Source organism: Nelumbo nucifera, chromosome 1 (genome assembly GCF_055504915.1).
Source record: "Nelumbo nucifera cultivar China Antique chromosome 1, China Antique-T2T, whole genome shotgun sequence".
In the NCBI taxonomy this organism is placed as follows: Eukaryota; Viridiplantae; Streptophyta; class Magnoliopsida; order Proteales; family Nelumbonaceae; genus Nelumbo; species Nelumbo nucifera.
Window position 1 is genome coordinate 128,490,158 of NC_142649.1, and position 15,560 is coordinate 128,505,717.

The 15,560-nt window shown below is 40.2% G+C and overlaps 2 protein-coding genes and 1 long non-coding RNA gene across 5 annotated transcripts; 2 read left to right on the plus strand and 1 right to left on the minus strand.

Moving 5' to 3' along the window:
- Positions 1 to 4,138: 4,138 nt before the first annotated feature.
- On the plus strand, positions 4,139 to 5,953 carry LOC104613160 (RING-H2 finger protein ATL40-like). The gene is made up of 2 exons (XM_010280873.3): positions 4,139 to 5,579; positions 5,802 to 5,953. Exon 1 carries the CDS (start codon positions 4,460 to 4,462, stop codon positions 5,255 to 5,257), a length of 798 nt encoding a protein of 265 aa, XP_010279175.1. The 5' UTR covers positions 4,139 to 4,459; the 3' UTR covers positions 5,258 to 5,579; positions 5,802 to 5,953.
- LOC148803813 (uncharacterized) lies at positions 5,554 to 9,985 on the minus strand. Of its 3 annotated transcripts, XR_016080131.1 has the most exons (3): positions 7,217 to 9,985; positions 6,684 to 6,748; positions 5,554 to 6,593 (listed from the first exon to the last, which is right to left on the minus strand). It is a non-coding gene; the product is annotated as an uncharacterized LOC148803813 (long non-coding RNA). The 3 variants fall into 3 exon arrangements; XR_016080132.1 differs by lacking the exon at positions 7,217 to 9,985 and having other exon boundaries at positions 5,554 to 6,588; positions 6,684 to 7,210; XR_016080130.1 differs by lacking the exon at positions 7,217 to 9,985 and having other exon boundaries at positions 6,684 to 7,210.
- A 1,832-nt stretch (positions 9,986 to 11,817) lies between these two features.
- LOC104613161 (uncharacterized) lies at positions 11,818 to 14,295 on the plus strand. Its single transcript, XM_010280875.3, has 6 exons — positions 11,818 to 12,285; positions 12,384 to 13,023; positions 13,101 to 13,217; positions 13,331 to 13,497; positions 13,587 to 13,800; positions 13,875 to 14,295. Exons 2-6 carry the CDS (start codon positions 12,400 to 12,402, stop codon positions 14,001 to 14,003), a joined length of 1,251 nt encoding a protein of 416 aa, XP_010279177.1. The 5' UTR covers positions 11,818 to 12,285; positions 12,384 to 12,399; the 3' UTR covers positions 14,004 to 14,295.
- Positions 14,296 to 15,560: the final 1,265 nt, after the last annotated feature.

Genomic DNA, 15,560 nt, shown 5'->3' on the forward strand with positions numbered 1-15,560 from the left:
TGGCCATGTTGGCATAGCTTGGCTGAGCCACGCTATTATTGTGCCCCCCCCCCCCCCCCCCCCCCCCCATCTTATCCTTTCAGCCACGTTAGCTATACGTCACATGGATGAGCACAACTATGGATAAAGAGGAGTAAGGAAGATGAATCCACTGGGGAATGAGACTCTATCCCAAATACATCGGTGGCTAACCTCATTCCGACAATCCCAGAAGCCCAATCCGATCAGGACACGAATCTTCGGCTATAAAAAGGTACTCCATGCTCAAGGTAAGGGACCCCCAACTTTTGACACACATACTACTTCTTAGCTCGGACCAACTCTTTCATTGCTCGGCCCGACCATCTACCACCTCCTACTGACTTGAGCATTGGAGTATCTACCCGAGGATAGCTCATCGGGCCTCTGACTTTTCCTTTATTGATCGCAGATCTTATAATGCAGCCTCATCCTTGTAGTTCAGCTCTGCCCTATTGGAAAGGACTATCTGGTTGCTCTCCTCGGTTCGTGCACTACCTCGGATTGAGCAACATCAAGTATAAATTTAGTGTATATACGAAAGTTTGTGTTTAATATAACATTATATGCTCAATATTGGGAATTTAGATTACCATTTTATTATAAGAAAAGATAATGAAAGACCATTCTAGTTGATTTTATTTAAACGCACATTACAAGCCATCTTTCTTCTTTTCATTTCCCAAATTCCCATCCACTTTAACAGCATCTCATTTCAACATTTTCTTAATTGGTTTCTGCTGCCATCAGGACGCTATTCTTATATATATATATTGCGTTTTTCTTAGTTTGGATTCAATATTAGTGTCTTGGCAGATAAAAAAAAAATATTATTTCTTCTTTCAACAATATATATAGGTTATATAATGGAAATAATTAAAACTTTTTTTTAATATTAGCATTATACATAAAAGCCATTACTCAATGTTGGTCCCAGCCATCTATGGCAGTCTTGATCCTAACCTTTGACATTTGTTATACAAAGTGTTCGTTCTCAGACTTAAACCTGATTTCTCGAATTGAGACTTATTATTATTATTATTTTTATTTGTAGAAATTGAGAGTATTATATCTGTACAAAAAAATCTGTGACATAATTTTTCTATCAATTATTTATAAGTAATAATTTCTAATAATTAGAAATCTGTTATTAGAAATTATTACTTATAAATAATTTCTAATAATTACGGGCACAGTTGCTTGAGGTACAGTCAGTGCTGGGATCCCACTCGTGGAGAGCGGTAAGGTGAATTGACCTATGCAGACAGATAGGAACTGAGGTTGCCCCCCGGAGACGTTCACTTCGTTGTTTCGTCCGACGTTGCTGGAGGAAGCCATAGATTTGATTCTGAGCTTTGAGATTTTTGAAATTGAGACAAAGGCTTTTAGTAGCGATTTCCCACAGACAACACCAAAATGATGTAGCGCAATCTGGCTGCTCCCTGTAGGCGATGATCTGACTACCAGCAACGACAAAAACTGAGGAACCTGCAAGAGATGAATCAGAGAACCCGGGGTGGCTTACCCGGCGAGGTCACTCTGATGGTTAAGTTAACACTTAATAGTGAGCTTGAAGATGATAGTAGATTGTGAGAGAGCTAGAGAGTAGAGATTACGCATACCTTCACCCTTGGGGGGTGAGGTCTTTATATATTGGAGTCCTCGTGGGTTTGGTGGAGCAATTCTTGGATCTCCGCTGTGATGTAATCCGTTTTCGTGTTAGGTGGGGATAACGCCACCAACCGGTAAGATTGCCCGTTTTCGCCTGAATCGGGGAGTGGGTGAGCTAATATAGCCGTTACAAGGTACAATCCCGTAAGACGCGGAGTACGGTGACAAGATCTCTGGAGTTGCCATGCGGTGGTTGGTTAGCATTTTCTGAGCTCGTGCTCTTTAGATCTGACCTGATATGAATGCCGAAGTGCCTTGGGACCGAGGTGGTCCTGATGTAACCTTGCACCGAGGTATACTCGTCCCGAGATAGACTTGTCTTGAGGTGGTCTGGTTATCCGAGCTCGATCCATTACGGACTTGATGTGTCAGAGTGAGCTGTCAGCCTGCTAGTTTAGGTCGTATCACGTATCCCCCTATTACCAGGTTGGGCCAAATTACCATCATCAAGCATTATACATAAAAGCCATTACTCAATGTTGGTCCCAGCCATCTAGGGCAGTCTTGATCCTAACCTTTGCCATTTGTTATACAAAGTGTTCATTCTCACACTTAAACCTGATTTCTCCAATTGAGAGTTATTATTATTATTATTTTTATTTGTAGAAATTGGGAGTATTATGTTTGAAAAAAAATCTGTGACATAATTTTCCTATCAATTATTTATAAGTAATAATTTCTAGTAATTAGTAAAACGTCCTTTCACATGTTTATCAGTTATTAAATGGTAAAGTAACTTCAGAAACCAACCTTGTGCTATATTTGCTTTATAATTAATATCATTTAATATTAATTAATTAACATTTGTTTCTGGTGACATATATATGTATGAGCTAATTTGTGTTAGCAAGAATCCTAATCCTCAAAATATTGAGGAAACCAATTTTAGACTTAAAGTCTAGGCCTTAGTTCACATGCCTGAATGTTATACAACAATAAAAATAGAAAAAAAAAACTTCCTGGAATGCATTTTAGTTTTATATTTGTCTATCCTTACTCTCCAGTTTTTGTTAAAATGGGCCTCGGTTTTTGCAAAAACTAAATGGGATTTTTTTTTCTTTTATTTGAGAAGGTTTTAAGTTTCAAAAAAAAAAAAAAACATTTTCATAAGTATTTAAAACCAACCCTTAAAATGTATAGGAACAATCTATTTAGGGGGCTGTGTGGAACCAATCATAATGTTCAACGTTAGTAATAAATTCAAGCGCCATGGGTCCCATATATATTTTATTACTTGCGTGAAACATTAAATTAGTGTATAATAGCAGGTTAACTACCAACCACATCAAACCAAATTTGAATTGATTTAGTGTTGCTAAACCCAGACCTAATATGTCCACCCTACTTATAACATTACGAATATTTACCTTATCATCATTATTCAAAATTTAATTATAAAAACAACATAAAAGTTTAGTATAACAACCACAACTACTATAAACTAGACCCCTGTTTAGTATGATTCTCTTTATATTATTTCTTTATGTAAATCTGTTATTACAAGCATATAGACCAAACCAAACCTTTGCTTTTGGATTATTTGACAATATTTAACTCCCCTGAGACAGACTGTTACCCAAACTACACCTTTAAAATAATAAAATACTATGCCCACTTGCTGACATAGAAACAGAGACTCTCACCCTCTGCTCCTATACACCCCCACTCTCAATCTCACATCAGTATAGATTGTACATCAGATTGGAATCCACGTAACAGAGATACACTAGGTATTAGTGTATTACACTAATCCCATTGTCACCAAATCAATGGTTAGTGAGGAGGATTCATATGGAATCTGGTTCTTAAGTAAAAGGAAAACAAGTCCAAGTCCAAGTTCCAAGTTCCAAATCCCAGTAGTCTCTAACCGTCCACGGTTTCAAACCAATGTTTCCGCAATCAATCAAGTGGTGGTGTATTATTGTCTTCATGATTCATCCATCCTGTAATAGAAATTACAAGTATTTTCTTCAACTAATGTTGATGACTAATGAGGTATGGTTCTGTCATTGTTACTTTCAGACTTGCAACAAAGTCTCCATTTTTGACTTTGTTGATCAAGAAAGAGAGGATCCTCTACACCCACAATCTTCCAACTCATTTCACCATTTCCCGTTTCTGGGTTTCGGTCAGACTTTTTCAAACTACTCCTCATCTTACGTGTTTGTAGGACAAACCAACCATAAATTAATACAATTCCAGGATTTTTAATTCTCTGTCCTCTCTCTCTCTAGTCTCAAAGTCTCAAGTTTCATGTGCCTTACGTAACGGTGGGAATACGTGGGTGGTAGGTTTGCACCTAACAAATCGTTGCACCTTTCCTGCTGGACCCCACTCCTTACCATACCATGTGAAATGAAATGACTACAATGCCCATGCCGGTAAACTTTTTATAAATTATTTTGGTACTTTGTTAGATGGTATTATGGTCTTTGCAACCCCAATGTTTCTAGTCAACGGAGATCAATAGCTTGAACAACGAAAACACAAGGTGGAAAAGAAAAAAAGAAACTTAAAGCCCAAACAAAGCCTAAGAGGAAAACCACGCCGCATCTAGTCAACCTCTTGGAAAAGAGATGGAGGTTCCAGACTGTAATTAATCTCTTCCCGTCTTTGAAAGTGAAGACTTCAGAATTCAGAACCACGCCCAGCATTTGTCATGAACATACGCAATTTTCTTCCACTAATATCAACAACCCAAATGAACTGAGACCGAGGAACCAAAGAAGAGATCCTCTTCCTTCTCTGTCTTTCTCCATTGGAAGCCACCATGGCTTCTTCCCCCAGTGTTCCCAGCGATCCTGGGTTCCGCCCTTTTCTCAATTTCAGCTATCCTGATACGTATTTCCCCCCAAGTTTTGATCCCAACAAATATCCGTCTTATAACAACGGACTGGGTGTGAATGGAAAGATTTTGCTCACGGCCATCATCTCCTTGTTTGTTGTTGTCATTCTTGTTGTCCTGCTCCACATCTATGCCAGGTGCGTGCTTCGACGCCAAGCAGCACGCCAGGCCACACTCCGTCGTCTGAGCATGGGAGCCGTAGCTTGGCAGGTGCAGAATGAGCAACCCAAGAGGGGGCTCGACGCTTCAGTCTTTGCCTCCTTGCCCATATTCGTCTACAAGCAGCAAACAGAGCAGGACCAGCTAGGTGGCGCTACCACGACAGAGTGCGCAGTGTGTTTGAGTAGCTTAGAAGAAGAAGAGAGAGTCAGGCTTCTACCCAACTGTAAGCACTTGTTCCATGTTCAATGCATTGATATGTGGCTAGACTCTCACACTACGTGCCCAGTTTGCCGAACAGAGGCCGAACCTCAACCAAAGCCTGAGCCCGGTGAATCAAGTACTATGATGGTTCAGTCTTCAGCCCCGACAGTCGACTCATTGCATCCCGCAACGACATGTTCAGAGGGTACTTCAGATGGGGCTGCTCAGTCTTCTTCCAAAGTGGGTGGATCGAGCTCCCGGATGAGCTCATTCCGGAGGATGCTCAGTAGGGAGAGATCAGGGAGGAGAATTCAACCTTGTGAGCAAGCAGATGCTGTGGAAGATGTAGAGAGGCAGTGATTTTGATTTTTGGGTACAATTCTTTCTTTTCTCTTTTGGGTTTTGATATAGTTCTCAAGTCTGATATATACAGAGATGTCACACGCGTGACAGACACTTGTCATTGATAGCTTTCTTAGATTGTATAGATAGTTGAACAGTTCCTTCACGGGAACAAAAGAATTTGAGATTTTGCTCACAGCTTTTGTTCCATGTGCTCTGGTTTTCGAGGCAATAAAAAGAGTTAAGTCTGAGTTGAGGATAGGTACTAAAATTAAGTTGGCACTCAGAATCAAAACACCACCAAAGACCAGAAGTTGAAACCGATTCAGAAACCCAGTTGGTAAGTTTGCCTATATTTCTCACCTTTGGAGTTTGGACATTCATATTTGGTAGAAAAAACATTCATCAAAAAGAAGAAAACTCAAAACACCCAGAAATAAGACGGAACAGATGCAAAACAGAGCAGAACTATTAGCTTCTGCATCCGATTCTTGATTGGTGAAGTCATTTCTTCAATTGTAAAAGGTTCGCTAGCTAACTAGCTTCTCTTGTTTGTAAGCAGCAGACTGTATTGTCGTGTAGTCCATTTACTTGGGAAGTCGGTGCTCATTCCAGAGGCCGACTCTGCCGCCTCCGGCCGGGTCTGTCGGGAACTCGGGATCGATCCCTGGTGACGTTTATCGGTCGATTGCCAACGTATACATTCTCGTTTCAGGTTTCCACGCTGTTACATATGTCAGCATCACATGGGCCAGCTAGTTTTAAAGTTGAGAAAAAGAAAAAATCAACTTGAAACTGAATCAAAATAATGTTTCTTGAATGCGAAGATGATTTAAGGGCATTTTGTCCTATGAAGTATGAAGCGCCATGAATGGCACCTACCTGTTTAAAACAATAATAACTTGATAAGAATATTATATTCTTTTTCTATGGATTAATCAAACGAAATATTGCTTGTATTGGGTGTGTTATGTGCAAAAACGTCTCCAGTTTTTCTGATGAAGGATCGGAGCTGCAAATGAGTAGCCAATTCAAAATCTTCACAGTTTGGACTTTGCTGCACGCAAGTCAGCCGTGGAGAGCTTATTGTGTACAACAGATATAAAGCCGAATCTGGACAGTGCTGAAAACAAGAATGCACGTCAGTTGCTGGTACATCAAATCACAAATGAATACGTCAGTTGTAGTACATCGATCTGTGGTCTGTGTTCGTCCAGATATCTGACCCTGTTTATTTGTTTGTGATTTTGTATACCAGCATGTCTTACGCTTCTTGTTTCAGAACCAGAGTGAAGGTGGGATTGGCTACTTGTCTGCCTTCCGTGAGACGACCTCGCAGAGTGAATGCACTGCTCTGAAAGCAAAGTAATGGTTCGGTTTCACACTGATGAACAGGGAAAAGAAAACAAACCAGAAAACAAGCTGAGGCCTAAGAGAGGCTTACACTGTTAGCTACAAGCAACAACTCTACAATCTACAGAGTCCAACACAAATTTCAGTGTTCCGATCCTGGAGATCAGCAGCCAAAAACGGGGAAATGAATATATATTGTTTGGTGGTCAATGTAATGGGTGTAAAGTGTAAACACATATCTCAAGGCTGGACTCAACCTATTTTATATGGAATTGAGCCACATAACCTTTCACAAAAAATAAAAAGAGCCACATAACCCCGATCCACCCCACCTTGTATACCTCAGCACCCATGAGGTGAGATGCTGAAGTTTTCGCTTCCCATGTGAAAGCTTAAATATATGATATGAAAAAAAAAAAACTTAATAAGCAATCGACTGGTATCATAGAAGTGGTAACCAATTAGGTGGTATTCATTGAAATTCAAGGAGATTAGGGGGATTTGATTGGTATCATACCTTTCCGCCATCATAGATTTACCCAAAACTTTTTTTCTCCTTTTAAGTGCAAAAATGGTTGAAAAAACAAGTTTACTTTTATTTTCACTACAAAAATGTGTTCTTACCAAACACCTGCAAAATTGGTTGGAGTGCAAATTTGCTTAGATTCTGCAACAAATGAAGCCTGGAGTTAAAATGCAATGCACAAATCAAGTTCACTATTTAAAATTTTGTATAGATATTTTAGAAGATGGCAAGAGTGCAATTGAAGTGAAAAAAAAAATAGTGATAATTGCACATGAGAAAATAATGGGAGGGAAATGCATGTTGTTATCAGTTTTGTTGTTGTTTTTCATTATTATATGCTAGAATTTCAAAATTAGCTTCATCTATAGAGATGATCATGAGCCGGGCCAGGCCGGGTTTACTTAGCACCTATGTTAAGGGTTGCCGGGCCTTAAATATAATATATAAACCCTGATCCAGGTATGTACAGGATTGGGCCAGGGTGGGCTTTGGGCCCAAAACCCAAATAAGAAAAATTGCATAGGCCTAAGTTCGGCTGGGCTTGGCTTAGCTTTAGGCCTTTGACACACACTCACACACAAAAGAAAAGGATTTGGGCTTCAATGCATGGTTAGTGAATGTAATCCCAAGTCTCACAATGTCTATGGAATTAAATGGAACCTTTGTCTTCGTGAAAGAATGCTAACGCATGATTGAATAGCTTGTATAAAATATAAACGAGTAGGAGTGCAAATCTTTGGTAAACATAAATGTATGCCTTCATCTATTTAGGAGCACAGATTTGCTTTGATTTTGCATTTGCCCTTTTTCTAAATACAATATTTTTGCATACATTTGGTAATTACCTCCCCCCACATATGGACACATGGAAAAACAATGGTGAGAGCGTCTCCATTTCTACATTATTTCCTTGAGTGAACTCTCTTGCTTCAATTGATGTTGGTTAACTACTAAGGTTGAAAGACAAACAAGTTTGGACAGTCTACATAGAATTTTTTTAGTAACCAAGGCAACAAGCCAACTTCTTTTACTGTGTAGGATCTTTGAATTTAAGGTCAGTTCTCACTCTTCTCAATAGCCGTAGTTAGGGCAACTTTGTTTCTGTCATGACAACTGTAAGATATAAAGTCGTGAACCACATGTAGGACATCTGAAGGACCTAACCAGAGGGGATGGCAGTAATTTTGCCAGGGTCATGGAAGGGATTTCCCCCTCATACTTGGGTTGGTCACATGCTATCAATCTCTTTTGGGCTCCTAATAAAAATAGCTTTTGCTGTATAAATTGGTGTCTGCCACTGAATAGCCATGTCACATCTAGATCAAGCCACCAGCCTTCCCACCAAAAATGGCAATGGGGCAATGGAGACCAACCTTGCATCCCTAAATAGAAATAACTGTGCCCACAGCATGGTTATTCAGTGCCCTACAGCCCCTGCCAAGTTGAGAAAGTTCTCTTTAAACTTCCCTTCAAAAGGGTACCTTTTAATGGAACCATATCTATTTGCATAGGGCAATCTCATTCCACAAATGGGTTTCTAGGGTGGCAACAAAGAGGGAGAGATGATAAAACTATGATAAATCTAATTGATGTGGCTTGGCATTCATCACAATCTTTCCAAGCTCCCCTCCTCCACAAACTGCAGGGGGCTCTTGCAGGATTTGTGTATCAATTCACCATTTTAAGAAGGTTTAACATGTAGACTACCTCCAATGCAATAATAGAACAGATGCTTATTCATCTCTATCCAAGTATCCCAAACATACCTAATTGGGAAGAGACCACCTTTTCAATTGAGGATTCCTTAATTTCTTGGCTCCTAAGACTCATTTTCTCTTGCCAAAGAATATCCCCATCAATGAGATATGACATTGTTCTAGAGAGAACATTTAATGCTAACAAGGGTTTAGCTACAGTCACAGTTCAGTTAGTGCCTTTGTGGTGCCAAAAAGATTAGGGCTTAAGTGTACAACAAAAGTTGGGTCCGATTAACCCAGCCCGGATTCACTAAGGGCTTGAACCTTGAGAGTCGTCTCTATCCTAAGAAAAAGATGGGCATTTTGTGTTAAATAAAGGAGACAGCTGGTTAACCAGGTCAAATAAAACCCTGGTCCAGATTCAAAGCGGGTCAGAATTTGCAGTCGCTTCCTACCCTTGTTTCCTTGTGGGACCAAAATCAATCTGTGCACAGGACATCCAACCGACAGGATCGCACGGCTGAAATTGGACACAGCCAAGAAGACTCAAATACTTGTCCAGTACTGATCAAAAGATAGTAAGTTTCCTTCCTTCTTTGGATACCCAAGTCCCAAGTCTAGAGAGAGAGAGATAGAGACGATACAAGGGAAGGATTCAAACAACCCGGAGGATCTTATGAGCTAGAACAGGGAGAAGCCGAGAGGGGGCTTATATCTTGTAGATCTACTCATCTACCAAACTTTGGCATCTGATGTCTGAGTCATGAGAGATGACAAAAGGGGTTTCACGTGGAAGCTCTACCATCCTTCTCATGGCTGCCGTGGCATGATATAGAAAAGAAAATGGCTGGGTCTTCTGAGTCCTGAAGACAAAATTTGTTTTCTTTCTCACGCTGTTAGACATAGTTTGTTGGGTCTTGGGTGGGCCCGACCCAAAAGGCAAATCGATTTGGATCACATAAGAAAGATTGTCTTTCTTGCACCCCTAAGGATATGCTTGCTGCGTACGCCTATGGAATCCCTTGGAACTTACTAAACTCTCACAAAACTCCTTCTTGGGCCCCACCTTGGGGAGAATACAAATTTGTCACCAAAGCCCAAAAGCAAATTGTTCTTTACTTAGGACTAGTGCCCCATGGGCCATGGCTGTATTCCTTTAAGAATTTTTAGAAAAATTGGAATTTGGACCTAGGTTGATGACCTTATTGATATCATCACTGGTAAGGGTGCAACTTGGGCTTTCTTCTACGTATCAAGATAGTTGGGTTGAGTCTTTAGGAAATCTAAATTAAGCTTGACCAGCTGAGGTTGGAGCAGGTGAATTGGCTAACCTGCCCCACCCAGTCATTTTGGCAATAGATCACATACTTGTCATCAAATGCACATTCTTTATTGCAGTGAAAAAAAAATCAAATATTCTTTTGCTATTTTCAGGTAAACCATGACCTATTATCTGAAGAAAGGTGACAAGAAAAGCTGGATTACAGGTTACAGAAATAACCTTTCCCCCATTTTTTTTAGGTTACATAGAGATCTATGATACATGATTCAGGGCATAGCCCTTCCCCAGAAGTCTGCTAATGCAAAGTTTAGGAGAATCAATTATAATACTATTAAGTGGGATTTTATTCAGATGACAAATTGCAACATTAAATTTTAGGAGGAGAATCAATTACAACACTCTTTGTGAGATGGGCAAAATTTTCCTACATACTTCATTGAATTAAATTTCTATTTTCTATTATGCCTGAATTCAATAATAACACCATTATTTCAGCATCTTTATGAGAAAAATGTGGTTAAGTTTTTTCAAAATGACCTTTTTAAGCTTAAAAACATGGGGGGTGTTTTCAGTTGAAAATTCTAGTTCAGATTTTGAAATTTATTTTTCCTGTCTTAAACAATTCCAACTATGATGCATTATTTAATATTTGCTACACATTAAATTTTAACCAATTCATTTTTATTAACATTTCACAAGATTTACTTACCATAAAAACTTTAACAATGTTCAGATATTAATTGTGACGTATCATTTTATCATTGGTTCACATTCCTTGCTACACGGTTCAGTTGATGCAATGCATGATGGATTTTGCCATAAAATAAAAAATAAAACATCACATGGCAACTGATTTTCTTGCCAACTTGGGTCATAGTTTAGGCAATTGGCACTGGGAGAGGCTCCCTTGTGGACCTGCAAATTGAATTGGTCCTACCCTGAAAGATGCCAAAAATGGAGGATAGTTTCTCTTAGAAAACAACTAGCCAAACAGTGCCCCAATTGTATGGTGGGTCAGAATTCTTGAAACATGGGACAGGTGGCAAGTTATAAGGTCTACTATTATAGTATCACTTTCATGCCATTGCCATATGCTTCCAACATAGTTCCATGGATTTATATTACTTCATAAACATGATTAGTATTAGAAAGTAGAAACATTGCCCACAAGATAGTCTGTTATTAACTAAAACTAAATCCATGACTTTTTAGAGGGTTTTTGTCATTGTGGTCATTATCTGTCACTATGTTGAAAAAATTATCCACGTCAGCATCTTAGCATAAATGGCAGAAATAATATTTGTTGACATCAACCTTTCCATAAATTCTGAAACTTGGTGAAATGGCACCTGACATGACAGGTTGAAAGATGAAAAAGCAAACCACATTTCTTAGACTTTGATTGCAATAGAATGTTTAATTAAGTTGCTGATTAATGCTCAAACACCAATGACAGTCATAACACCAAGGTGGTGTTTGGTAATAGAAATTGATTTGCCGAATCTGATTTTTCATCTTATCATCACAATCGGCTGATTTGGCAAGAAAATTGAGGTGGACTGTTCTCGTAATACTGGGACAATCATGATATGCCACGGTAGTTCATGGGCCCACTGCCACTCTGACGTGGCAATCATATTCATCCGGTTCCTGTAGAGTCGGTTGAGAGTGGGTGTGGGAGAGAGGGGTTTAAACTTTAAACTTGAGGCCATGGAAACGTTACCAGCAAAGCAAGATTTTTGAAATGAAATCTAGGCAAAGGAAAAAAATTCCAAATTTCCAGCATTAAGAGCCGGTCCAGGAGAGGAAGGGAGAGCGGAGCGAGGAGGTGGGCGACAAAAGAGGAGGAAAAGATTTTATAAAGTGCTTGGATTTGCGTGGTTTGAAGGGGCAATTTTTCGGGCTGATTTCTCTCTCAGACAAGCAAATCAGGAGATTAAGATCCGGAGCTCTCCATACTCTCTCTCTCTTTCTCTCTGAAACTTCTTGGATGGGTTTCTTTCCTAAAACTAGCCGATTTTGACTCCAGAAGCTGCAGGATTTTCGGTCTCAAGATGGGTTTTTCTGTTTGTCGATATCTCTGTTTTCACATTTGGGTTCTCTTCCGCCTTCCTTGCTGAAAGTTTTTTTGCTTCTCAAATTTACGTCTTCAAATTAGAATTTTGGGTTCCGTCTGAATTTTCATTTGGTTGGTTGTTTCATCTTCTCTTCTGTACTCTGTTTTTGGGTCTCTTTCGTTGTCCTTTCTGTTTTTAATTTTCTTTCTGGGTTTTGTTTCTGCGTTAGATGGAAGGTAACAAGAATGGTACAGGAGGAGCAGTTTCAGAGCAATAGCAACAGTGGTCCTGCTGGAAGTCGATCTTCAAAGAAGCTGAAACAGAAAAAGATCCCACAGAGGGGGCTTGGTGTTGCCCAGCTGGAGAAGATCCGATTGGAAGAGCAGCAGAAGAAGGACGCCGCAGCAGTGGCAGTCGTGCCATCCTCGCCGTGCATCGTCGTCCCTCTCCCTCCAGGCCCTCCCCTCAATCCCTATCAGTCACAATCCTCCATTCCCTTCCAGTCATCTCCAGCCGATCTCTCTTCATCCAGTTCTCTGTTTAGGCAAACTCCTCCAATTCCAATCTCGTCCCTCGATCTCTTTGTTCCACCTCCACCCCTTCCAACGACGACACCACTTTATGGTCTCCCCGGTAACCATCCAGGCGGTGCTGGCCGGGGAGTTGCCGCTACAATGGATGACTCGGCCGCCACGGTCGCAGATGGTTATTTTCCGACGATGTGGAATTCCCATGAATTCACTGAAGGTTCCAAATTGGACCCGGGTTTCACATTTCGCAGCCATTTACAGAACGAAACTAATAACATTTGGCCTCGCCCGATTATCATGCAGAGGAAACAACCACAACAACAGCATTCTTCGTCAATGGTGAGCAAGTAGTCTGTAATATGGTTATTTCCTTGTTTTCTATCTCCAGACAGGGATTCTCAGTCTGGTATTTGCAGGTGAATGTCGCCTCGGTGACTTCATCATCCTCTGAACTAAATCTTCAGATGGAGCCCCCTTCAAACCAAAGCTATTATAACAACTATACACTACCTCTTCTGCCCGAGGAAGAGAAGGTATGTGGCGATTACCTTTTATAAATCATAAACAAAAGAAAAAGATCTTTTTGTTTTTTTTGTTTTTCCTTTTTTTTTTCTCTGATAGTGAGTTTGGTTAGAATGTAGTATAGATGGTTGGCATGAAGCGGTCATGGCCATTCTCTCTCGACAACCCACCTGTTCCTGCGTTCCAGTGCAAATATCCTCCGATCAACCTTCCCATTTGCAGGCCAGATGATTCTTCTTCATGTCGGAATGGTGGCATGTTCAACTATGAACCTGGAAGTGCAATAATCAGGTTGGTCCAGTTTTGTTATTTTGTCTCTTATGTTTTGTCTCGTCACATTTCAATAGTTTGTTTGAGATTGTTTTGGCTCCATTTGACAGAGAGGGTCCTTCAGGCTCGATGGCACCTCATCTTGACTGGAGGAGAGGCCTATCGGAGCTGAATCAGAAGAAGGGTGTTAAGGAGAATGGTGCTCTTGATGGTGATTTTCTCACCTTGGGCCCTCCTGCAACTGGTTCATCATCTAAATCCAAGCAGCCATTGGCGTTTCCTGTCTCCCAACAGTTCCCTGAATTCGATTTTCCCCCAATTCAAGTAAGGCTAATCAACAGGGAGTAAGTCGTTAATCCATTCTGCATTCATGATCTAATGGTTGCTTTTGTTAATAGGGAAGCATAGACCACCAGCCATTCTACAGCTTCTTGCCTCCAAAGGGGCAGATTGGCCAAGGGGCGGCCATCACAAACGACCGGAGAGGCGAAGCAGGGGAAGCTGTTGATCTCAACCTAAAGCTCTAAGTAGGGAGGTGGCTATGGATGAGAAACTGTATTCTCTCTTTCTGCTGCTTGGCTCTGCAGATAGCAATTTTGAAACACAGACCATGGAGGAGGATCCTTTGGCCAATCCGGTGAAACACAATAGAGGGTTGCTTGTTCTATAGGTTTTTCCATACAACCTATGTCAGCATGATGAGAGAAATATACACAGTAAGAGAGAAAGAGAGAGAGAGATGTTGGTTGTGTGTTTGTGGGAGAAAGAGACGTGGATCTGTTTGTTGAATTGAATTTTGTTTGTTGTGCAATTTCTTTAGTGGTTTGTTTGATCTAGTTGAATGATGGAGCAAAGTAGATTGGTAACAAACCCCTGCATGGGAAAGATTGATCTGGGTTTGCTTTCTCTTGTTACGTTGGGTGGCCAAGGGCCCATCTCTGACTCTCTGTAATGGTTACTGACAAGAGCAAGAACCCACAAGGGCGGTGCCCCTGTCACAACCCACAATTGGTAACCGTGACAGAGATGTAGCAAACCCATTTTATCTAGATTTAGGCTATGTGGGGGCTTTGAAATTGATGTTTTTTAAATCTGGTTCATCTAGAGTTTTGATAGACCTGCTGATCAGTCTGACTAATGGCTTTTGCCTCTTTGAGGGGGTGGAGTTTAGATGGGATAGATAGGAGGAATCAGTAACAATTGGGTTTGAGCCTTGAGGGGGTCGGAAGCTCTTCTTTTCCCTTCTAAAGCTCATGGAGATAGATTCAAAATCATTAGAAGCATGGGACTGTTTGTTCCTAACCATTTGTAATTTGTTGGATGAAATCTTTGAGGATCAATTAATAACCCAAATAGTGGAACAACAGTCAGGGAAGTTTGTTTTGATGGTTAGGATTTCAGGCGCGAGATTTACTCATTTGAGGTTGGAAAAACAGAAGAGTAAGCCAAGCCTAGCATCACGCAGATAATCCGGCCACCCACCTCACCATGCATTCCGCATTTAGGTTTATGAGTGTTGGATTCGTCGAGAGAACTGGTATGGTTAAGAACCAATAATCGAGTTTATTATTCAAATTTAGAGGAAATTTTTGGAGGCATTAGTAGCAACAAGTCACACGTAGCTTGAATCAAAGAGCAATTGATAATATATTATGCACAACCATGTCCATGCTCATCATTGGATCTTAATTAGTTCAGATTTCAAAACTAAGAACAGGTAAAATCAATACTGACCCTAAAATAAATTTATAACTGGGACTCGAAATGGAGACCCAGAAGGTCAAAACTGATGTATCAAAAGTTGTAATTTTAGAGAGGCTTTATGAACTATTTTGAGATACAGAACAAGAGAATCGGTTGGGTCAGATACTCAGATCTGATTCAAATCTGAATTTGATCCGGTAAGAGCCGCATTCGGATACCTCCCTTCATCTTAACAAATTGGATCGGGTTGGAAAAAGTTGATCCGATTAGTTAATAGATTGAATCTTGATACACCCCAACTCAATCCGATCCGTTAGTTATGAAATATTTTATTATATATTCTATTATATTCTATATTCTATATTCTATATTATAATATA